This window comes from Heterodontus francisci, chromosome 2 (genome assembly GCF_036365525.1).
Source record: "Heterodontus francisci isolate sHetFra1 chromosome 2, sHetFra1.hap1, whole genome shotgun sequence".
Classification (NCBI taxonomy): domain Eukaryota; kingdom Metazoa; phylum Chordata; class Chondrichthyes; order Heterodontiformes; family Heterodontidae; genus Heterodontus; species Heterodontus francisci.
The window spans coordinates 132458023-132481845 of record NC_090372.1 but is presented as its reverse complement, the minus strand read 5'-3'; the positions used below and the strand labels follow the sequence as shown (position 1 = coordinate 132481845).

Sequence of the window (23823 nt, the reverse complement as noted above, 5' to 3'; positions counted from 1 at the left end):
ATAAAAGTTTTTAAATAACAAAATCCAGTAATTTGTAGCACAGGTATCTATTTTTGTTCTTTATGCTGGAGTAAGTAATTGGAGCTAATACTCAATGTGAAGACTATTTGAATGAAGAGAATTTATTCACGTGCATTAAGCTACATATATAGCCCTGAATTTCCTCGATCCAATGCACTGTTATTGTATTGGAAAGTTGTGCCAATCATCAGCAGACAGAGGTCCTGGCAATTAATTTCTATGTGCAGTGGTATGAGTTCTGGCATAATTACGTCTAAAAGTGCAGTGAGCAGCTTAGAACCCAGAAAACTACAGTGCAGAAGGGATGCAACTTCGGCAACGACCTAAGTCTCAACTAGGGCACTTAGGGACAGCTAGGGGAGGCTGTATAGATTCTATCCTTGACCCTTTTGCATTTTCTTCACTCAGGTAATCCACCCTCAGCTGAAGTATCTCTTGCCAAATCTATGCCTACCAGGCACCATGACACCGCAGCATCTCATCAAAGAGGTGTGAATTTTAGAAAGATCTCCAAGCCCTCTTAGAAAAGGTGGCATGCAGGAGGCACCAACTCCTGGGTGATGATGCATCGATACCATGTGAGACCTTGAAAGGATCTGATGCCAAAATCTTGGGGTAGTGGTTACTTTTCCAGTGACAGATAGAACCATTCTGGCAGTGAGGTTAAGGATCTTCACGAAAAAGGTCGCAGTTGTGAAATGGCATCCTTGGACAATCGAACCCTTTGAAACTAGAGGTCCTCCAGGAGCTCCTTGAAGGATCTATGCTGCCTAAATACATGCTATCGGCTGGTGTTTTTTGCAATTCTCCCTTATTCTCTTCACTTCCACATGCTGTTGTTCCTCCTTCCCCTCTATAAAGTTGGAGAGAGGCGTGTCCATGGGAAATGCCATACCTTCTCTGGAGGTGTTCCGAGAATGGAGGGGGTGTGAAGATGGGTTGTGGGTTGAAAAATCTAGGGATGGGGTGCAACTTTTGGCACTATGGAGGTAGTCAACCAGACGTCTCAGTGAACAAAACTGAAAAAACAAAAGGTTACCAGAAATTAGTAAGCGAATTTTGAGGATTTTTCAAAGGTCTCGAACTCCTCACTTCCACCTGAACCAGTGACTTGGAAAGCAGCTATGCTGTTCTATATGGATCTAACTTTCCTGGAGTGCAATAGTAGCAGTAAAACAGGTAAATGGCATTGTTAGACAAATGAGCCCCATCGGGCTTGGATGGGTAGATTGTCAAAGTTGCCAAAAAAAGGTCAAAGAAGCGGCATTGAAGGTGAATTTCCCTGATCTTTTTGTACATTGTAGTGTTACGTAGTAATTACAGCACAGAAACAGGCCATTCGGCCCAACAGGTCTATGCCAGTGTTATGGTGTACATGGGCCTCTTTGCACCTTACTTCATCTCATCCTCTTAGCATATCCTTCTATTCTTTTCTCTCATGCACTTACCCTAAATGCATCTATGTTACTCATCTCAACTACTCCATGTGGTACAAGTTCCACATTCTCAGTATTCTCTGAGTAAAGAAGTTTCTCTTGAATTCCTTATCGAATTTATTAGTCAATATTTTGTTGTATTTGCTGGGTTTTTTTAGCCCCATCATGTGTTTTGCTAATGCTGCTTGTACAATTGAAGCATTTGAATATATAAATTCTGAAACTGGAAATTTAAAGAAAAATTAAGTATGCAATACTAAAGTAAAATAGTTATATTCGTCCAAAGTTGTTGGCAGTTTCTCAGACATAAGAGGGTGGAATTTTCAAATGATAGTCCCAGTTGAAATGGCACGACCTATCGCGGGTCGGGAATCTGATTCCTGCCGGAGGGGGCTTTGCCGTGGATGTTTAACTCAGGCACAGCCTTAGCATTCCACTTCCAGATTTTCTGACCAGTCAGAGAGGATGATGCACCAAATCTGTCAATGAAAGCTCTCTATTTAATGGGACCCCAGTAAGGTTTGAATGGCTGAAGGAAATCTGGCTGGTGAGGTATTCAGAAAGGAGGAGAATGGAAGGAAGATGTGGGAAGGCTGTTCCTCCACAATTCTCTGACTCTTCCTTGGAGGTAATGCCAAGGGTGAGAGGAAAAGGCCAGCCAGCCTAATGAAGCAGGGGTGGCTGGCAGTGGCAGGAGTGTAGTGCCCAGGATCTGAATGCAGTGCCGCAAAAGGTTTGATGACCTCTTTGGGTCCGGCAAGGTGAGTGTCGTACCACTTTCGGGTGACATCCATCACTCTCTCACCTCCCTAGTGGTCTCCTGCACATACCAACACACCCTGCAGTTTCATACATTCCTTTCTCTCCACTTACCTCCTCAAATCTCCATCTGAACAGCCAACGCTCAAACTCACCCTCATCCTCTTGTCTTCTTACACCCATCCCTCACAGTCAACATCCTCAAAATGTTCTCCATCCATCCTCAGCACACATTTCACCTCTCACACTCCTAACTCTTTGCCTCTTCTCAATGCAGAAGAGAGCCCATAACTCCAGGGAGAGGCAGCAAACCAGGGGTGGACCTGTAGCCATTGCCACCCTAACCTGTGGTGGAGACAACACCTACGGGAAATGTGATTGCCGCAGAATGAATGAGTTGTGGCAGATCCCTGGATATCCAGTGTCGGCATGCTTGATCACCTTCTGGTAGTCAAAAACTAATTGGACATTAAGGGACTGGAATCCCTTGCAATTCATGAAAACTCCTGACTGATCTAAGGGTGTCTTGCTTGCATCAATCACTCCATGCACCTGTGGGAATGCAGGCAACGCAGTGAAGCCGACAGCCCTCTGGATTTGACTGGTCTCATCCATGGCAAAGTTGACATAATTGGTGGCGTTGGGAAACAAGGCATCAGTGACCTCAGAGATGCACTTATGGCAGAAGACTGTGATATCCTGCAGATGTCTCCAGCAGGTCCCTGAAAGCAGCCAGAGGAGTAGACTCACCTGCATCTCAATTTCCTTGCTGTCAGCCTTCACTGCTACATCAGAGCCACCCTCCTCCTCTAACCAAAAAAAAAGGACTCTAGGGTGTTGATAAGGTAAGCTTTTTATTTAAAACTTCAGTCCGTCGGATTGCTAAGCGAACAAGTTTTGACTTTTTTTTTCGTTTGGTTTTTCAGTAGATTTATTGGGAATCTAGAATAGTGGGAATGGAGGTAAAGGCAGTTGTATGTTCCTCCTGCAGAATGTGGGAGGTAGGGGTCGCCAAGAGTGTCCCTGCTGACTGCATCTGCGGGAAGTGCACCCAACTCCAGCTCCTCGCAGACCGCGTTAGGGAACTGGAGCTGGAGCTGGATGAACTTCGGATCATTCGGGAGGCGGAGGGGATTATTGACAGGAGTTATAGGGAGGCAGTCACACCTCAGGTAAAGGAAGTAGGTAGATGGGTTACCGTCAGGGGAAGGAAAGGGAACCAGCAGGCAGTGCAGGGATCCCCTGTGGCCGTTTCCCTCAACAACAGGTATACCGTTTTGGATACTGTTGGGGGGGACGACTTACCAGGGGTAAGCAATGGGGTGCAGGTCTCTGGCACAGAGTCTGTCCCTGTTGCTCAGAAGGGAAAAGGGAAGAGGAGCAGAGCATTAGTCATTGGGGACTCCATAGTTAGGGGAACAGATAGGAGGTTCTGTGGGAACGAGAGAGACTCACGGTTGGTGTGTTGCCTCCCAGGTGCCAGGGTACGTGATGTCTCCGATCGTGTTTTTGGGATCCTTAAGGGGGAGGGGGAGCACCCCCAAGTCGTGGTCCACATAGGCACCAACGACATAGGTAGGAAGAGAGATGGGGATTTAAGGCAGAAATTCAGGGAGCTAGGGTGGAAGCTTAGAGCGAGAACAACCAGAGTTGTTATCTCTGGGTTGTTGCCTGTGCCACGTGCTAGCGAAGAGAGGAATAGGGAGAGAGAGGAGTTGAACACGTGGCTGCAGGGATGGTGTAGGAGGGAGGGTTTTGGTTTCCTGGATAATTGGGGCTCTTTCTGGGGTAGGTGGGACCTCTACAAACAGGATGGTCTTCACCTGAACCAGAGGGGTACCAATATCCTGGGGGGGAGATTTGTTAGTGCTCTTCGGGGGGGTTTAAACTAAATCAGCAGGGGAATGGGAACCTAAATTGCAGTGCCAGTGTACAGGCTGTTGAGAGTAGTGAGGTAGGGGATAAGGTTACAGGGACGCAAGAGGGCACTGGCAAGCAAGAACTTGGTTTAAAGTGTGTCTACTTCAACGCCAGGAGCATCCGGAATAAGGTGGGTGAGCTTGCAGCATGGGTTGGTACCTGGGATCCTGATGTTGTGGCCATTTCGGAGACATGGGTAGAGCAGGGGCAGGAATGGATGTTGCAGGTTCCGGGATTTAGATGTTTCAGAAAGAACAGAGAAGAGGGTAAAAGAGGGGGGGGGTGTGGCATTGTTAATCAAGGAAAGTATTACAGCGGCAGAAAGGACGTTTGAGGACTCGTCTACTGAGGTAGTATGGGCCGAGGTTAGAAACAGGAGAGGAGAGGTCACCCTGTTGGGAGTTTTCTATAGACCTCCGAATAGTTCCAGAGATGTAGAGGAAAGGATAGCGAAGATGATTCTCGACAGGAGCGAGAGTAACAGGGTAGTGGTTATGGGGGACTTTAACTTTCCAAATATTGACTGGAAATACTATAGTTCGAGTACTTTAGATGGGTCTGTTTTTGTCCAGTGTGTGCAGGAGGGTTTTCTGACACAGTATGTGGACAGGCCAACCAGGGGCGATGCCACATTGGATTTGGTACTGGGTAATGAACCCGGCCAGGTGTTCGATTTAGATGTAGGTGAGCACTTTGGCGATAGTGATCACAATTCGGTTAGGTTTACCTTAGCGATGGACAGGGACAGGTATATACCGCAGGGCAAGAATTATAGCTGGGGGAAAGGAAATTATGACGCGATTAGGCAAGATTTAGGATGTGTAGGATGGGGAAGGAAACTGCAGGGGATGGGCACAAACGAAATGTGGAGCTTATTCAAGGAGCAGCTAATGCGTGTCCTTGATAAGTATGTACCTGTCAGGCAGGGAGGAAGTTGTCGAGCAAGGGAGCCGTGGTTTACTCAAGAAGTTGAAGCGCTTGTCAAGAGGAAGAGGGCGGCTTATGTTAGGATGAGACGTGAAGGCTCAGTTAGGGCGCTTGAGAGTTACAAGCTAGCCAGGAAGGATCTAAAGGGAGGGCTAAGAAGAGCAAGGAGAGGACACGAGAAGTCATTGGCGGATAGGATCAAAGAAAACCCTAAGGCTTTCTATAGGTATATCAGGAATAAACGAATGATAAGAGTTAGAACAGGGCCAATCAAGGATAGTAGTGGGAAGTTGTGTGCGGAATCAGAGGAGATAGGGGAAGCGTTAAATGAATATTTTTCGTCAGTATTTACAGTAGAGAAAGAAAATGTTGCCGAGGAGAATACTGAGATTCAGGCTACTAGGCTAGATGGGATTGAGATTCACAAGGAGGAGGTGTTAGCAATTTTGGAAAGAGTGAAAATAGATAAGTCCCCTGGGCCAGATGGGATTTATCCTAGGATTCTCTGGGAAGCCAGGGAGGAGATTGCAGAGCCGTTGTTGTTGATCTTCAAGTCGTCATTGTCGACAGGAGTAGTGCCGGAGGACTGGAGGATAGCAAATGTTGTCCCCTTGTTCAAGAAGGGGAGTAGAGACAGCCCTGGTAATTATAGACCTGTGAGCCTTACTTCGGTTGTGGGTAAAATGTTGGAAAAGGTTATAAGAGACAGGATTTATAATCATCTTGAAAAGAATAAGTTCATTTGCGATAGTCAGCACGGTTTTGTGAAAGGTAGGTCGTGCCTCACAAACCTTATTGAGTTTTTCGAGAAGGTGACCAAACAGGTGGATGAGGGTAAAGCCGTGGATGTGGTGTATATGGATTTCAGTAAGGCATTTGATAAGGTTCCCCACGGTAGGCTATTGCAGAAAATACGCAAGTATGGGGTTGAAGGTGATTTAGAGCTTTGGATCAGAAATTGGCTAGCTGAAAGAAGACAGAGGGTGGTGGTTGATGGCAAATGTTCATCCTGGAGTTTAGTTACTAGTGGTGTACCGCAAGGTTCTGTTTTGGGGCCACTGCTGTTTGTCATTTTTATAAACGACCTGGATGAGGGTGTAGAAGGGTGGGTTAGTAAATTTGCGGATGACACGAAGGTCGGTGGAGTTGTGGATAGTGTCGAAGGATGTTGTAGGGTACAGAGGGACATAGATAGGCTGCAGAGCTGGGCTGAGAGATGGCAAATGGAGTTTAATGCGGAGAAGTGTGAGGTGATTCACTTTGGAAGGAGTAACAGCAATGCAGAGTACTGGGCTAATGGGAAGATTCTTGGTAGTGTAGATGAGCAGAGAGATCTTGGTATCCAGGTACATAAATCCCTGAAAGTTGCTACCCAGGTTAATAGGGCTGTTAAGAAGGCATATGGTGTGTTAGCCTTTATTAGTAGGGGGATCGAGTTTCAGAGCCACGGGGTCATGATGCAGCTGTACAAAACTCTGGTGAGGCCGCACCTGGAGTATTGCGTGCAGTTCTGGTCACCGCATTATAGGAAGGATGTCGAAGCTTTGGAAAGGGTGCAGAGGAGATTTACTAGGATGTTGCCTGGTATGGAAGGAAGGTCTTACGAGGAAAGGCTGAGGGACTTGGGGTTGTTTTCGTTGGAGAGAAGGAGGAGGAGAGGTGACTTAATAGAGACATACAAGATAATCAGAGGGTTAGATAGGGTGGATAGTGAGAGTCTTTTTCCTCGGATGAGGATGGCAAACACGAGGGGACATAGCTTTAAGTTGAGGGGTGAAAGATATAGGACAGATGTCAGAGGTAGTTTCTTTACGCAGAGAGTAGTAGGGGCGTGGAACGCCCTGCCTGCAACAGTAGTAGACTCGCCAACTTTAAGGGCATTTAAGTGGTCATTGGATAGACATATGGATGTAAATGGAATAGTGTAGGTCAGATGATCGGCGCAACATCGAGGGCCGAAGGGCCTGTACTGCGCTGTAATATTCTAATTCTAATTCTAATTCTAATTCCTTTCTTTCTAAAAAGTTGCAATGGACACTCAAAGTAGTGATCTCCGGCTGACAGAAGTATTCCTTCAAATAGATGCCTTTCACTGTAGCTAACCACAAGCTTCGCGATTTCAGTTTTTCAAGTCTTCCCAGCATGTCAATTTAATTAAACAATCGCTCCCCGCTGTGCTCCAATCTCAGTGGACCCTGGCAAGATGCAAAAAACTCAGGAAACCCACGTGCTAGCTTAAGTGAGACTTAATGACCTATTTGGATATTTTCGTTAATTTCCCAACATCTGCTCGAGGGTTTCCCACTCACCTCTAAACCAGTCTGGGTCAAACTCGGAAGTGGGTTTGATGATGTTGGGTTCCTGACCCGGCGCCACTTTTTGGGGATTTCATTCCGTGCCTGCCTCCCTGCCAATTAAAATTCTGCCCAGTGTTGTGGACGTACTTCAAAATAAATGACACGTAGTAACAATTTGCTACAGATAAATGTAACTGGTGCTTGGCAATGCAGCATTTATCCACTCAAGCTAACATCTTCAAAGTCCTCCCTTTACTCTCTGAGGCAGTGATTTGTTTGTGAGTACAGTTCTACAGGTGGTGGCAAACTCGACTATTTTTCTCAAGTGATTATTCCTTATCTGCAATATTGAGTTAACAGCTGAAGGCTATTTGACTAGCAAAGCCACAAGGCTGAGCATGATCCTATCTTCAAACACACTAATTCAGCAGAAACAATCAGGAAGCAAGAATTCTGATGTTTCTCCTCCCTCCCTTGACAACATCAAGGTCAATATATAGTGTTTCTGAAGAAGAGTCACTGACCTGAAACGTTAACTCTGCTTCTCTCCACAGATGCTGTCAGATCTGCTGAGTATTTCCAGCATTTCTTGTTTTTATTATAGTGTTTCTGTATGGATTATAGAGTATCACTCGAAAGTGGCCCTCTTTTTATTATATCTCTGGCAGGACATTTCCCTATCAGAGATTCTCTGAGTGGACTGCTGCAAAATCAATTCAAAACCAAGGGGTATATGTTCCTTGCTAATTTTAGTGAGAAATTAAGTGTGAGCATAAAACAGTATTTTCCATTTTATACTCTGACTTTTCTTGACTAAAATTAACAAACAAGGAAAAATATATGGATAAATTTACCGATCTCACACTCCAAATGAAGAGGCCTGCTCAAGGAAAGCACAAATCAGAGAATCAACAGTAGTGTTGATTTCCTATCTGGCCTGTGCTCCCTTTGAATGTAGCTTTAGACTGAGAAAGGATGATTGGTGAATTTATCCTGTAGCTCCAAATTTGATATAAAGTCATGCATTAAAAAGTCCATTTTATATATTAATTGAGGAACCTCTGGAACAATCACGTATTAATTATTCATAAATTTCAAAGTTGATTTCAAAAATTGAGAAATGCCAATTTGTGAGACGGGTCAGATATGTCTGATATCTGTTGAAATCAACAATAAAAGTGAAACAAAGAGGTGCAATATTAATAGTTGCGTTTGGTGGCTTAGCAACCTGCAGCACTGACTATAGATTCAAAATGATTGCTGGTTTATATTAACTTTTATTTTAACTGGAGACAATTTGTAAATAGTACGCTGTATTAATTCAATTTGCTCCCCAATGGCTCATGCAATAAAAGCATCATATAACTAAACCAGAAGATCCCAGTTTTAATCCCTTTCTATGCTGTGTTAACTGTTTACTGCCAGGTGGCAGTAGAGGAGCTACAATTGGCTTCAGCATGTCAAGGCGACAGAAGAGAAAAATCAGCCACAAGTTTCTGCTCTGAGCATTATCCAGTAACATTTTAGGATGTGTTTGTGGACAGTGGGGAGGATTGGGTTTGACTGTGAAGGTCCCAGTTGTTGAACACCACGATAACACTCACTGTTTAGGCTCACAAGAGGAATGACTAGTATGGTGAGGTACCAGAGGGTGATTACCCTAACAGAAGTCATCATCTTCAGGAGAGGAAAATCTCCAAGAAAAGCAAAATTTAGTTCAATAAATATATCTTTAGTCTAACTGCAAACCTGGAGGCATCGATAAATAATAACTTACAAATTTAGCTATATGCTGGGTGCTAAACCTTACTAGAACTGAAAAAATATACTATAGTCATGAGACTATTTCACATCATTATGTTTTAAAAATGCTATAAGGGCACTCACCCTATAATCAGTGATTAGTCCTGGAATATAGAACAAACAGAGAAAATTTATTGCAAAATGTGACTAATTTGTTTTAATACTGTAGTGCAACTGCAAATTGTTAAATAGACACAAAGGTAGCTCATATCAATCGGTCTAACAGAGTAAACAGAATAATATGCACAGCAAGATAAGTATGTTCCTTAGGTTATAAACTGAATTTGGAAATAGTTTTTAAACAGTACTTTAAATAGTGTTGATACCCCAAAAGTTTATGGATCATACTCAGTTGTTGTTAATACTTATCCCTGGCACCATTCCCGTTTCAGCAGTCAGGAGCATTTTCATCTATCAGGTTGGTGTCCATGTCATCTGCAGTGCAACTTGGGTGCCTGCCTCAGGTGAGAGGTGGAAACTCGTAGTGTGCCTTGCTATACTCAACTATGCCGGTGCCAAATAAAATGTTCCGTATCTAAATTGGACACTTTCTGTTCTGCAATTGATTGCTCTGTGATCAACTACAGTGGGAAAGCGCTGGCCTTTGAAAATTGAAATCCCCACTTGAGCTAGAAATGAAGAGACATTGCATGTGCTGTGTATGTTGTGAAATTGATCTTTAAAGGCATTTCACTGTTACGCCTAGATTACACTTTTGAGGAAAATGTCAAAATCTTGTAATTATAACTTGTCAAAATAACTGAAGTTATCTTGTTGAATGGCAGAGCAGGCTCAAAGGGCCAAATGACCTATTCCTCCTTCTATTTCTTATGTTCTTTTGTTCTTAAGGGATCAGAGTGCCTACCAGAAAAACACTGCCAGTTCCGAACAGGACAAAACAGAACTTTAGTGCACAAAATTCTAAGGATGTGCATTAGTGCTAACAATAAGCTGTAATAGAGGAAGTGCTAACTTTTGTTCATGCTCCTTAATTGCTCTTGGGTGCAGACATAAATACACTGACTCACCATTTTGCTTGTTAAATGCAATTGATGTGAAATGTGAACATTTTACTCTGCAATTACTTCATTCACCTGCCATGTTCACCACACATTTGAAGCTGATGTTAAATCACCTTAGAGAACCAACAGAGTTCAAAAGATGAACAAAATACAAGAAAACTTAAGAATATTGGCAGTGAAGTCAGCAGCATAGGAGTGGCATAAATTCTCTTTTTGCGAGGAACTTTACTGAATAAAGGAGAAAAATAGCAGATGATCATGGAATGGGAAAGGAAGCAATAACTTGCATTGACATAGTTCATTTAACAGTTCGAGATGCCCCAAAGTGTTTCACAGCTAATGAATTACACTTTCAAGTGTGATCACTGTTGTTTAGGCAAACATAGCATTTATGAATAGCTAGATCGTGAAAACAATTATGAAATAATGACCCATTAAGCAGTTATTTCTTGGTGTTGGTTGAGGGATAATGACCAGGACATCTGAAGAACATGCTCTTCATTGAATATTACTGTGGGATATTTTACATTCATCAACATTTCTAGATAAGTACTCACCTTCGCATCTCATCGAAGACGACATCTAATCCCTACTGCACTGAAGTGACAACCTAGATTTTTTACTCAAGATCTGCAGGGGGGATTGAAGTCACAACCTTATAACACATAAGCAAGAGTGCACCACTGAGCCAAGCTAGAAGATTTGAGATGACAGGACTTGCTATTACTTGAGACAGCATCGGTGCTGCAGATGGGTCAGCGACTCCAGGCTGATTTCTCACATTCTCCTGTCTGTAAAAGTAATGCCATCCAAAACTCTGACGCCATGTCCTAATTCATGCCAAGTCCCGTTCACCCATCACCGCTGTATTTGTTGACCTATATTGGCTCCCGGTTAAGCAACATGTCGATTTTAAAATTGTCATCCTTGTTTTCAATCCCTCCATGGCTATATCACTATCCCTATCTCTGTAATCTCCTCTGGGCCTACAATGATCAGATATCTGTGCTTCTCCAACTCTGGCCTCCTGTTCATCCCCTATTTTAATCGTTTCACCACTGGTGGCTGTGCCTTCAGATGCCTGGGCGCTTAGTTCTGGAATTCCCACCTTAAACCTCTCTACCTCTTCTTCCTACCTTAAAACACTCCTTAAAACCTACTTCTTTAACCAAGCTTTTAGTCATCTAGCCTAATGTCCCCTTATATAGCTCACTGTCATATCTTGTTCTATAATGTCCTGTGTAGTGCCTTGGGATGTTTTATTACGTTAAAGGTGCTATCTAGAAACAAGTTGTTGTTGTTGTTATACCAGCAGAGCCCTTAAGGTCTAAGGAGTACACAAGCCTTCACACCATGTCAAAGTGACGTCCTTGGATAAGGTTTGACCCTTAGCTAAGCTTCATTTGCTCGATCCTATTGATCACAAAAATGCCTATATCTGCTTCCAAAATGTCACCCAGCTCCATCCTTATCTGACCATTCATGTTTGTTACCTTTGAGCTCCAGCGCTCTCAACAGATTTCCAAAGTCTGTGCTACATAAACTCTAACTCATCCAATATTTGGTATTAAGTCTTACTCACCTATCCACCCTGCCTAATTGTTAGTTTCCCTTGGCTCCCTGTCTCCCAGTGCACGGATGGAAAATCATGATTTCTGTACCAAATTCTCGATATGCACTCCTGTAACGCTAAGCTCTGTGGCAGGAGTTCCAAATCACAAAATTTACTCATTAGTGCCTTTTATACTAGATACCAATGCCTTATTAAATGGAACAGGGATAAGTTTTGATTAAATATTCTGTCCCGCATTGTTTCTTTGTCAGCTACATTTGGTTCGCTTCTCGACCTCTCTCAAACTTTTGACATGGTCAACCACAACATCCTCTGACAAGGCCTATCCTCCAATATCCAGCTGAGTGAGATGGCCATTGCTTGGTTCCACTCTTACCTATCTAGTCATAGCCAGGAAATCTCCTACAATGGGTTTTCTTTCCACTTCCACACTGCTACCTCTGGAGTCCCCAAGAATCTAACCTTGGCCCGTTCCCATTTATCATCGACATGTTGTGCCTCAGTGACATTATTCAAAGACATGACACCAGATTCAACATTTATGCTGACAATTCCCACTCTGCCTCACCACCATATTCCCTCCATTGTCTCTTTGTTGTAGGACGTCATGTCTGAGATCCAGTTTTGGATGAGCTGCAATTTTCTCCAATGAAATATTGGGAAGACCAAAGCCACTGTCTTCACCCCACCACACTTTTTGTTTCCCCAACAAATTCCATCACCCTCCTTACATAAATGTAAATTATTATTGTTCTTGTTGTTATTGGTGATGACAAAACCAACAAAAACAATTGTTAATGACCCTGTATCTAACCAGTACTTTCTCAAAAATTGCAGGAACAACAAGGTGCTTATTCTCCATCAGTATAATTACCCCCTGGAACTTGGCAGTTGTGCACAGCTCCTAATAGTTAGGAATTTTATTGATGTCAGATGCATTCAAACAAAGGATAAAGATTAGCTCCATTAACTCCGCAATTTAAAAATATTATAACAAACAGTAATCTGAAAAATACCAGAATCCTGATGCTGATGTTTTAGATAAAGAGGATCCATTTTAAAAGCTCCAATAAGTTCTGATCTTTTCTTCACCCTGAAAGTGACAAAATACTTATCAATTGATCTATTTACTTGCACATCATACCAAATGTGATGCAAATATATCTTTATGAATTATACCACAATGTACAGAAGCAATCGTTGTGTTCCTAATTTAGTATTCGCTGTAATGCTCATACAACTCTTATTATTATGTTTACATATTTGCAGAGCTTATAAGCCTCCTTATATTCAGTGAGCATGAAATTAGAAAAATGGATCACAAAAGACTAACAGCCCAGGAATAATTATCTTTATCACGTGATGAAACATTCTAAATGAGCATATACAGGATATTTCCTGAGTAACCGAACATCATTGTGCCCTTTGACAAGTGTGATAACATACAACTAGATGATTCATACAGTCCTTCAGGTGAAAAATATTAACAGTACTTCACTGCTGATTAAACATTATTTTCATTTTCTGGGGATATTGTCAAGTTTAGAACAGAATGAATGTTAAATATTTACTCCTGATGTCGTTCATTCTTTTAAAAAAAATAAAACTTTAATATTCTTTATAAAGAGGGCCTTAATTTGATTTTGCAAAGTTACACAAGAATGACCCTCGGAGCACATCTTCATCAAAATTTTGGATCCAGTTACACGGTCCAAATGCAGCACTGTCAGGATTGCTGTTCATTAGACCTGGTCAGCTCATTTACATATTTTAGTGGCAATCAAGACAGCACAGGAAGCCATGGGGTTCATGTGCCAACATCCAGTAAAGCTCTGCCAATTTTTCTCCCATAAAAGGCAGTGGCCATTTTGAGACCAAGAAAACAGCGGCAAAAAGGGTGGCACTACATCTAGGTACATTTTTTTTTCAGACAAGCTTCTCTTGAAAGCCCTGTTCCTAACAAGTGCTGAACATCTGGAATGTCTGTCAAATGTGCTAGTCATATTACAGGAAAGTCCTCGAATTTGAAGAGAAGTTGGCTGTAATGCGATTAGCTCAATTAACTCAGTGTCTATCATGATAAACTTGTTGTCAACAGTTGTGCATTGTTGTTGTAGTTGTCTTGTAGCTAGAGCATTGTTAATAAAGTCTCAGATAAGGTCAACTAATAACTTATTATTTACACATTTCTGTTTACACTATCCACAAGCCTCTCTAGCTCGCATCCTTTGTGCGGCTACTCTCTTCTTCCAAAACCCATCACAATGTGACTGTTGCATCATCATCACCACAATGGCAGGGGTTGCTCTTAATGACTCCAGCATTAACCTTTTCAGGTCCTTACACTACATCTCCCCACACGTCTTTATCCATACATTTTCTTTAACCTATATACATTCTTGACTGTACCTACTACCCTTTCTTCCTCCAAGTCTCTGACTTCACAGACTTAGTCTTTTAGGAGGTTTCACGACTCTCCCTGATCTTGTTCTAGTCTGAGTGGGATGATCAGTAGTTTTCCTTGTAAATCGGGATCGTTGTCTAGGTTGACTTTTACAAAGGATTGTAGTATCCTGTTTGTTCTGGATGTTTTCATCATCATCTGGTTCTTCCAAATAAATGGTTGACTGTTGCTTCTGGGCAATGGGGATAATGTTTCTCCTATTTCTATGTATGTTCCCTTGCGTTGTGTGTACCACATAAGATCTCTGGTAGATTTCATCTCTGTGGATTACAGTACCTTCCCTTTCTAGGTCTCGTATCCATATTCTTTGACCTTCATTCAGTTTAGTAAATCTCTGGCAGGAAATCTTTTGTTGTAATTTTGAGTTTGTTGCCTTCTATAAGAGTTTTCCTGGTCTCTTACTCTCTCGTAGTCCTGGACATCCAATCCTTGAAGCAGCTTTTAGGCAACAGATGAAGTTGTGTTTTTATTTTCCTGCCCATCAGCAACTCTGCAGGTGATAGTCCACACATCACTGGTGTAGATCGATAAATTAGAAGTGAGGTCGAAAGGTCTTCATTCTTTTTCAATAAGGCCTTTATGGTTCTTAAATCTCTTTCTGCGTCAACATTCGACAGTGGATAACATGGTGAACTTGTGAGATGATAAAATCCCATTTTTGTCGCAAACTGTGTTTATTTGCATACTGTGGTCCGTTGTCTGACAATACTTCGTCATGGATACCATGTGTCGCAAAGATGTCTTGTAGAACTCTTATAACTGCTTCTGTTGTTGTTGAAGATGACCTTCTCACTTCTATTCACCTTGAGAAATAATCAATGATGACTATGTAGGACTTTCCGTTGAACATGAATAAATCCATACCTAGATGTTGTCAAAGTCTAGTCAGAAAATGAGTAGTTATCAGCAGTTCACGCTGTTCTTCTCTTTGTATTGCACAGATCTGACAGTTCTGGATCAGATTTTCAATGTCTTTGGATATACCTGGCCACCACACTGATGATTGTGTCCCTGATCTGCACGTCATTATTCCCATGTGGCCTTGATGTAGAGGTTCCAAGATATCCGCTCTAAGTGAACTGGGAATGACTAGTCTGCCTTTATAAACTGACAAATCACGATGATTATGAAGTATTTTCTATATTCATAGAAGTTTTTCATTGTCTTCCCACTAGGAAATTCTTGTGCCCATCTTTGTGTGCAAAACTGCCTTATACGAATATATGCTTCATCGTTTTTTTGGACGTGATAAATTTCTTGCAGTTTCTGGAAGTTTGCCGGCCATTGTTGTGCAGTATATTGCGAATATGACTCTATCTTGTCCACAAAATTCACATCTTCTTGTGTCCATGCTCTGCCGTCGCTCTTGATATCGCATCAGTGGACGTTTGCATCTTTCCCTGGACATATATGGTCTCGTAAGTATATCCCATCAATCTTGAACAAAATCTTTGGATTCTTGGAGGCATTATTGCGATCTCCTTTCCATCCAATAAAGAGACCAAAGGTTTATGTTTTGTCTCCATGATGACTGTCAATCCAACAATGTAATCAGAAAACTTCTCACAAGCATATGTGAAGGCAAGTGCTTCTTTTTCAATTATTGCATACCTTGTCTCTGTCTCAGACAAAGCTCTCGATGCATAGTATATTGGTCTGTGAGAACCATCAGGTTCCCTTAACCCCATGGAGGAGGCATCTGCAGCTATCATTGTTGGTAGTGTAGGGTTATAGTGTGCCAAGATGTCCAGTGATGTGAGCATTTCTTTAATATTCTGGAATGCTTGTTTTTGATGTGATCTCCGAGACCTCTCCACACTTGATCTTTTTTGAGATGTTGTCTTAGTGGTTCTGTTACCTGCACTAAATGAGGTTATCCCAAATGGTAACTGATTGAAACAAAACCTTCCGAATTGGGGTTATAAATGTGGTTAGTAATCTTGAGGTCTCATCTAGGGCAACCTGCCAAAACCCACTATTGGTGTTGAGTTTGTAAACATGATGCTCTGAGACAATCGCGTCAAACTGTCATCCACTGTGGACATTGGATGAATTACCTGTGCCACTGCTTTGATAAGCTGCGTTAAATCCACATGGATTCGAAGAGGATCATTTTGCTTTGGGACTGGAACCATCGTCAATCACCACTCCATTGGTGTCGTAACAGGAGAAATGACTCCCATTGTGGTCATCTCTTCCAGCTGGTCTTGATCTTGGTTCACCAATAGGTGTGGTATCTTTCTGGGTGTAAAGATACATACTGGTCTGGCATTTTCTATAAGCGTGATTCTATACTCTGTCTTCAGTCTTTCTAGACCTGAGAAGTTTCGGATAGTCTGCTTGAAAGCAACTGTTTACCTGTGAATGTTTGACTTCATCAATCTTCTTGATCAAATCTAAGCACGCATTTCTGCTTAAGAGGGAAAATTCTTGGTTTTGCAAGACATATAGAGTTTCCATAATTCATCTCCCTCTATATTGGAGAGTTGCTTGAAACTTACCCTTCACTTTCAGTTGGATCCTGCCTGAACCATGCAAGTGTGTTTGTCCACCGATTGTCAGCAATGTCGCATCAACCATGGCTCTTGGTCTGACAGAACTGTGACAATAGCACCTGTATCCAATTTGAAATTCGTTAGGTGTCCGTTTACATAAATGTCCACCATCCAAAATCCCTTGATTTGGGTCATTAATTTCTCCTAGGAAATCTCCTGGTTCCTTTTCTGCTGGAAGTTGATGCACTTCATTCAGCTCTCTTTGTGTGAAGGACTTTTGCTTTGTGATTTTGAGGTCTTGCTCTGACACATTTCCCCATAAAGGCCTGTCTTTTTACAGTTGAAGCATTCTGCTTTTTGAGCAGGACACTGTTTCCATCTGTGGGTCTTCCTGGCTCCACAGCGCTGGCACCGTCTCCCTGTGTCATGCACCTTCTCATCTGCATATGTCTTCTTCTCTCCAGATTGCCTCTCCGTCTTTGGCTTCAAGAACTGTACAGTCATTGGATTTCTCTAATCCAAGGCTTCTCTTCACCCTGCAGAACAGTTCTATTTTATCTTCAGAGTTCTGCCTGTTGTACAATCTGAATTGTCTTTTTGAATGTAAGGTCATCTTTCGACTGTAAGAGATCTGATAAAGACTCATCAGCTATTCGAAAACTATTCGGTACCTTATCAGTTCTGCCTTCAATTCTCCATAGTCACATCCCTCAGGAAAATTGTACAGGTCATTTATAAAAGAATCTACGGATTTGCCTATCTTCTGGACTAGCTTGTTAAATTTTGCTCTTTCCAGAATTTTGTTACTGCTTAAATTGAAATATTTGTCGAAGGTTTGTAGAACATCCTCAAATTTATCAGAAGCCTCGTTTATTCCTTGCCTCACAACCACGTCCTCTGCAATTGCACCCAAAGAGTATAAAAGAGTATTTACTTCTTCTGCTTCTGATTTAGTATGCACCTGGGAAGCTAGCCTGAATCGTAGGAATCTTTTATCTCCATAAGAACCAATTGTATACCTGAAAGGGTCCTTCCTGATCATGGAAGCTTTCAGACATTCTAAATTTCTAATCCATTTTGTTTTCCTAGGCCTTGTTAGGCTTTTTAGAGTGTTCCCCTTTCTTTTTAAATCTTTTTTACTTTAATGGATGTGTTCGCGCTCTTTCTCTGGGTTTCCCGTGCTTTCTGCAAGTTCCCGCACTTTGTCTCTGCAGTCTGGTTGAGTAATGGCTGCCGAATCCGCCCGATTCCCGAGTCACCATTTCACCTCTCTCTGCATTTTTCCAACTCAGTGCGCCATTAGCTAACAATGTCCCCTTTTAAAATTCTCTCACCCGATCCTGGAGCGTCACCCTGCACTGTGACTTGGAACCCGATTGCTGGACCTTAATGTTTCATTGCAGGCCACCATGCTTCTGTGGTGCAGTCTGAATGCCTGCGCAGCTGACTCACTGACTGCCCACATCTTCTTTGGCTATGGAGCAACTCTGGAGCTCTTTGCAATCTCCCAACGAGATCTTCTGTTGTCTTGGTGCTACTTCACGAGGTAAGCTGTCTTTAGTACTTTCTGGTCATTTTAACTGTGCCACCATGTTGTGTGGTGTTGTAGTTATAGTATAGCTAGGGCATTGTCGATAAGTCCTCAGAGTCTGGCTAACTAATGACTTATTATTTACACATCTTTATTTACACTCTCCACTAGCATCCTTTGTGCTGTTACTCTTCTTCCAAAGCCCATCACCATATGACTATTATATCATTATCAATACAGTGGGAAGGGTTGCTCTCACTGTCTCCAGCATTAATCCTTTGAGGTCATTATACTACATCAACTATGGAAAATCTGCCAATAAGTATAAGTAGTGTGAAGTATTGTTGTCCATGATCAATTGTGTATTACAAGGCACAGTATACACAAACTATTATTGAGAGCTGTTTCTGCATCTTGTAAGGTTTATTCCTAACATTCTGGCTGTTGTTTGCACCTTAGGTAAAGACACGCACTTGTCCACAAGGTGCATGGATTCTGCTTTCTGGAGTGGCAAATAAGTTGAGACTGCAAAGAACATCTAGTAGACAAAACAAAATCATAACAATGCCCACTTGAAGATCCAACAAAGTTGGTCTAAAATGGCAAGTAACAAGTCATTTTTCAACAGTATCGGGATGAACGGCAAACAAAAGAGGCCTAAAAGGGACAATCATCTTAAGCTGGAGACATGATGTTGAGATGTGTATCCTGAGAATTAAAAAACAGATTGTAGACATCATATGAATAACTTACCACATGGCAGAGCAATCAAAGTTCACCAAAAGCCACTTGTGAGGATTAAAGTTGAAAGAATCTGAAAACTGATAAAGCAAAGAAAACTGTAAAATATTATCCACAGATTTAAGGCCGAATTTTGCAGTATCATTACAGTAAGAGAAGGAAGGCCTTGTGTACACGTTGTGCAAGTAGGACAGAGAGCTGACCTCATGAAGTTGACTCGTTTTACTAATTCTCAAAAGGATAGGCTGACATGCTGGCTAAGTGAACAGAATGTCCAATGAGTCAGCAACTGTTAAAGGGCTGTTGCTCACTGTTAAAGCAGAGCTTCACAGTGAAAAATTTAAAGGCATGTAGCTGGCAGTTGAAAACATATGTAAGGTGGATCAGGAGGAGGAGTTACAAGTCTTACTTTGGAAGATGCAGCAAACAAATTGTTTGGAGCTAAGAGGTAGTCTCCGATCAGCAATACTGTTATAAATGCCTGGATATAAGTGGACAAGCTGTGGCAGTATGCAGATTCCCATTTTCATAGGTTGTGGACCAGATGACAGAGAAATGATTTCTTCTTATCTAGACTCTATTCTTCGCCCTTTATTCAGTCTCTTTCCACCTATATCCGTGACTCTTCTGATGCCCTCTGTCACTTTAACAGTTTCCAGTTTACTGGCCCTAACCTTCTCCTCTTTATCATGGACATGCAACCTCTCTATACCTCTGTCCCCCACCAGGATGTCTGATTGCTTTCCGCCTCTTCCTTTAATGGAGGCCCAACCAGTCTCCATTCACCACCACCATAGTCTTCCGCTGCCTGAACTTGTTCTCACATTGAACAACTTCTCCTTTAACTCCACTCACTTCCTCCAAATAACAGGTGTTGCTTTGGGTACCCTCATCGGTCCTATCTATGCCTGTCTTTTTGTGGGATATGTGGAACATTCCTTGTTCAATTCCTACTCAGTCTCCCTCAATCACCTCTTTTTCAGGTACATTGATGATTGTATTGGTGCTTGTCCTGCTCTCACCCTGAACTGCAAAGTTTTATCACCTTTGCTTCCAATTTCCATCCTCACTCACCATCACATGGTCCATCTCTGACTCTTCCTTTCCCTACCCTGACATCTCTATTTCTTTTTCTGGGAATAGATTATCAACAAATATTAACTGTACGTCCATTGACTCCCACAGCTACCTTGACTTCCGATATGTCTTCCTTTTTCCTCATTCGAGAATCCCACCCACCGTGGTTGACAAGACCTTCAACTGTGTCTGTTCCATTTCCCACACTTCTGCTCTCACCCTTTGCCCCCTACTCCCAGAACTATAATAGGGTTTCCTTTGTCCTCAATTTCCACCCCACCAGACTCTGCATTCAACAGATTATTCTCTGCCATTTCTGCCAGCTCCAGCATGATACCAGCACCAGACACATCTTTCCTTCCCCTCCCATTTCAGCATTTCGAAGTGACCATTCCCTCCCTGACACTCTGGTCCACTCCACAATCACCCCCAACAGCGCCTCTCCTTCCCGCAGCATCTTTCCATGCAAATGCAAAAGATGCAATGCCTGCCCTTTTACCTCCTCTCTCCTCACCTTCCAAGGACCCGAACACTCCTTCCAGGTAAAACAGTGATTTACGTGCACTTCTTTCTATTTATTTGCTGCTCAAAATGCAGTCTGCTGTACACTGGGGAGACCACACACACATTGGATGACCGCTTTGTGAAACACCTCTGTTCAGTCTGCAAGCATGACCCCAAGCTTCTGGTCACCACAGTTTTTTTTTCTCCACTGTGCTCCCACTACGACCTCTCTGTCCTTGGTATCCTGCAGTGTTCCAATGAAGTTCAATACAAACTCGAGGAACAGCATTTCATTTTTTGATTTGCAGCCTTCGGACTCAACTTTGAGCTCAACAATTTCAGATCGTAACCTCTGCCCCCACTCTGTCCTTTTTCTTTGCAGATTTTGGTTTTACTCTGTTTTTCTCTTTTTTGCTTTCAGATGGAAGCTGTTCATTATTCTGCCATTCACATCTCCTCTAGACACATCTTTACTTGTCCCATTATCACTTATCTTGGCCTTGCACCACCAACTCTTTTGACATTTCATCCCTCCTGCCTTTCGCCCTATTACAGCCCTTCCCTTTTGTTCTTTTGGCCAGCTTTCCCTCTTTGACGGATTTAAAACCTATTCTCTAATCTCAAATCTTTCCCAGTTCTGATGAAAAATCATTGACCTGAAACACTAACTCTGTTTCTCTCTCCAGAGATAGATTCTATCATCCCGCTGCCATGAGCGGTGGCGAGTGTGTAAAATGGCAGTGGTCCTGCCTGTGATGTTTGTGGCCACACTATTTAGCATAAGCTGTCCCCCCGCCTCCCCCAAATCTGGTGGCGGGGGCGGCATTGGCGACACCATTAATGGCGTCACCAGATGTTGGATCAGGTGCTGGCACCATCTTTAAAAGGCTGGCAGCTCTGCATTTACTCTCCTTGCATTGAATATCAGCTTACTGCAGCAACACTTCTGTGGGTTGCCATAATTTTGCAGCTCACCAAGCATCCACACCCACCCCCCGCACCCCCCCCCCCACCCCCGGCTATCATTCTGACCAAGTGAGATGTCAGAGCAAGGGTGGCCCTACAGTTCAGTGATGCCTCCCTGCTGATTCTCCTCCAGGCTGCAAGGGAAAGTTGGGAGGTCCTCTTCCCCAGCAATAGCAAGAAGAGATCCTCCCGCCTGTCCAAGCAAGCCTGGATGGAGATCACAGAGGTGGTTAGTAGACGTGCGATCACCCGTTGTAACTGGGTGCAGTGCAGGAAGAAGGTCAATGATGTCCTACGCTCAGCCAAGGTAAGTTGTCCGGTTCCACATAGCTTGCTGCGATCTGCTTGCCCACGAGCGTAAAGACGCACAGTTGACAGAGCCATTCTAATGATAGGAAGGTCATAGCGTAATGATAGCAGAGGACTGGCTGCATGAGTGACACCAGTCTCCCTCGCTTCTATCTTAGCCCAATTGAGACCCATGGCAGATAGAGTAAGTATGAGAACAGCGACATCCCGAGGTGCAGAAGAGGGGCCCATGTTGGCATTGACGTGATGGAGAGATGTTTGGAACTTAACATAACTGCAGCCTTGATCTTTCAGGTTAAGAGGGCCCACAACAGCAGGGAGGCAGCCAGGATCGGTGCCAAAGTGCCCAACCTGCAACCTCTGTCTCAGGCTGAAGAGGAGGCCCTTGAGTTAGCTAGGAGCCAAGGAGTCCATGCCATATCGAGCTCAGGGTCTCAGTTGAAGAGAGTAATTTTGTCATAAGAGTTTTGTTGTTTTATTAAAACTAAGATCTGTGTGCCTTTAAGACTGAAAAAAGGACTTTCTGTGAACAATGACTGAATGTTGATTTGGTATTTGAAGTGCAGGCTGTAAACTCGTATCCAGGCAACAGGAGGATTTTACGACAGTCTTGTGACTTCTGTGGAAAGACTTTTGTTTCAGTTCTGCAGCGTGAAACAACCAGAGGGAGCTAAAAGCCAGTTGCTGTTGGAGAACTGGGTTGTAGACAAGAGAAAAAAACTTAATCTCTCTGAAAATAAACTTTGCATTTCAAGGAAAAAGTGCTACATTTAAGGTGAGGCTTTGACCTGCCTGGAGAGAAAAGACCCAGAGAAACAGGAGTTGCTACACTCTGTGGAGAAACACTGCTTTGGAGAAAGAAAGCCTTGTGTTTTGGGTATAGCAGGTTGCTGTGGCCTCCAGTCAAGGATCCCTGCCTCAAAAATGAGTTCTGTTGCTTTTTATGTTGTTTTTGAAAGATCCTAACATCTCAAGAATGTTTCAACTGTTTGACTGCAACTTAAAAAATGTAAATAGACCTGTTGCTACACTTTGAGCTGAAAGATCTGTGTGACATCTGCAGACAATTTGCCTTGAATGCCTACCCATCACAGACTGTTCATTAAACTCACCTGGAGAGACATCAAGTGGCATCTGACTATTCAACTCTGGGGCACCTCACCAATCCTGAAATATCTTACCAGACTCTGACAATTATTTTATTGTTCCTAAGAAACAGTTACAACTTAAATCACCTTTTTCTCTCGGTTAACCGATTTTTGAATGCATGTGTGTGCGCATAAGGGTCAGGAAAAATAAGAAGTAATAAAATCTGTTCATACATGTAGGTTTATCTCATTATCATTTAAAACTTGGTTTATTAATAAATAGTTAATTTTTTGTTGTTTAAAGAAACCTGGTTTGGTGTACTTTATTCTGGGGAATAAATAGAATGTTTCATTTGGCTAATTTCCAGTCGGTGGGAAACGTTACTAATATGTTTTGACCTGCGGAGTGGTGGGACTGAATTAACAATGCATTACTCAGCAGATCTGGCAGCATCTGTGGAGAGAGAACCAGAGTTAACGTTTCAGGTCAGTGACTCTTCTTCTGATGAAGGGTCACTGACCTGAAATGTTAACTCTGCTTCTCTCTCCACAGATGCTGCCAGACCTGCTGAGTATTTCCAGCATTTCTTGTCTTTATTTCAGATTTTCAGTATCCGTAGTATTTTGCTTTTATTATAACAATGCATTACTCTGGCCTTGGTTGTAACATTATTGACAAACACAGAATGTGTGGAAATTATATTTTATGAGAAACGCAATGCTTTCATCATTGCGACATTTTCTTTACGTTATATCTTACAGGGCAGCGCTCGCAAATGCTTAGAGACAAAGAGGAAACAACCTCAACCTCCGAGGATGATTAACACTTAGAGGATGCAGTGTCCCACGACTCCCCTGCATCTTCCACCAGCGCAGATACTTTCACTTCG

The 23823-nt window shown here is 42.6% G+C and overlaps 1 protein-coding gene across 3 annotated transcripts in view; it reads right to left on the bottom strand.

The window, feature by feature from the left end:
• The window catches only part of LOC137346938 (aromatic-L-amino-acid decarboxylase-like), a 187536-nt gene that overhangs the window by 25479 nt on the left and 138234 nt on the right, over positions 1-23823 (bottom strand). For all 3 annotated transcript variants that reach the window (XM_068010897.1, XM_068010908.1, XM_068010900.1), the window contains 3 exons: positions 19002-19069; positions 12775-12851; positions 9248-9267 (listed from right to left, as the gene is read on the bottom strand). In XM_068010897.1, the coding sequence (XP_067866998.1) occupies positions 9248-9267; positions 12775-12851; positions 19002-19069 (165 nt within the window). The remainder of the gene's footprint in view (positions 1-9247; positions 9268-12774; positions 12852-19001; positions 19070-23823) is intronic.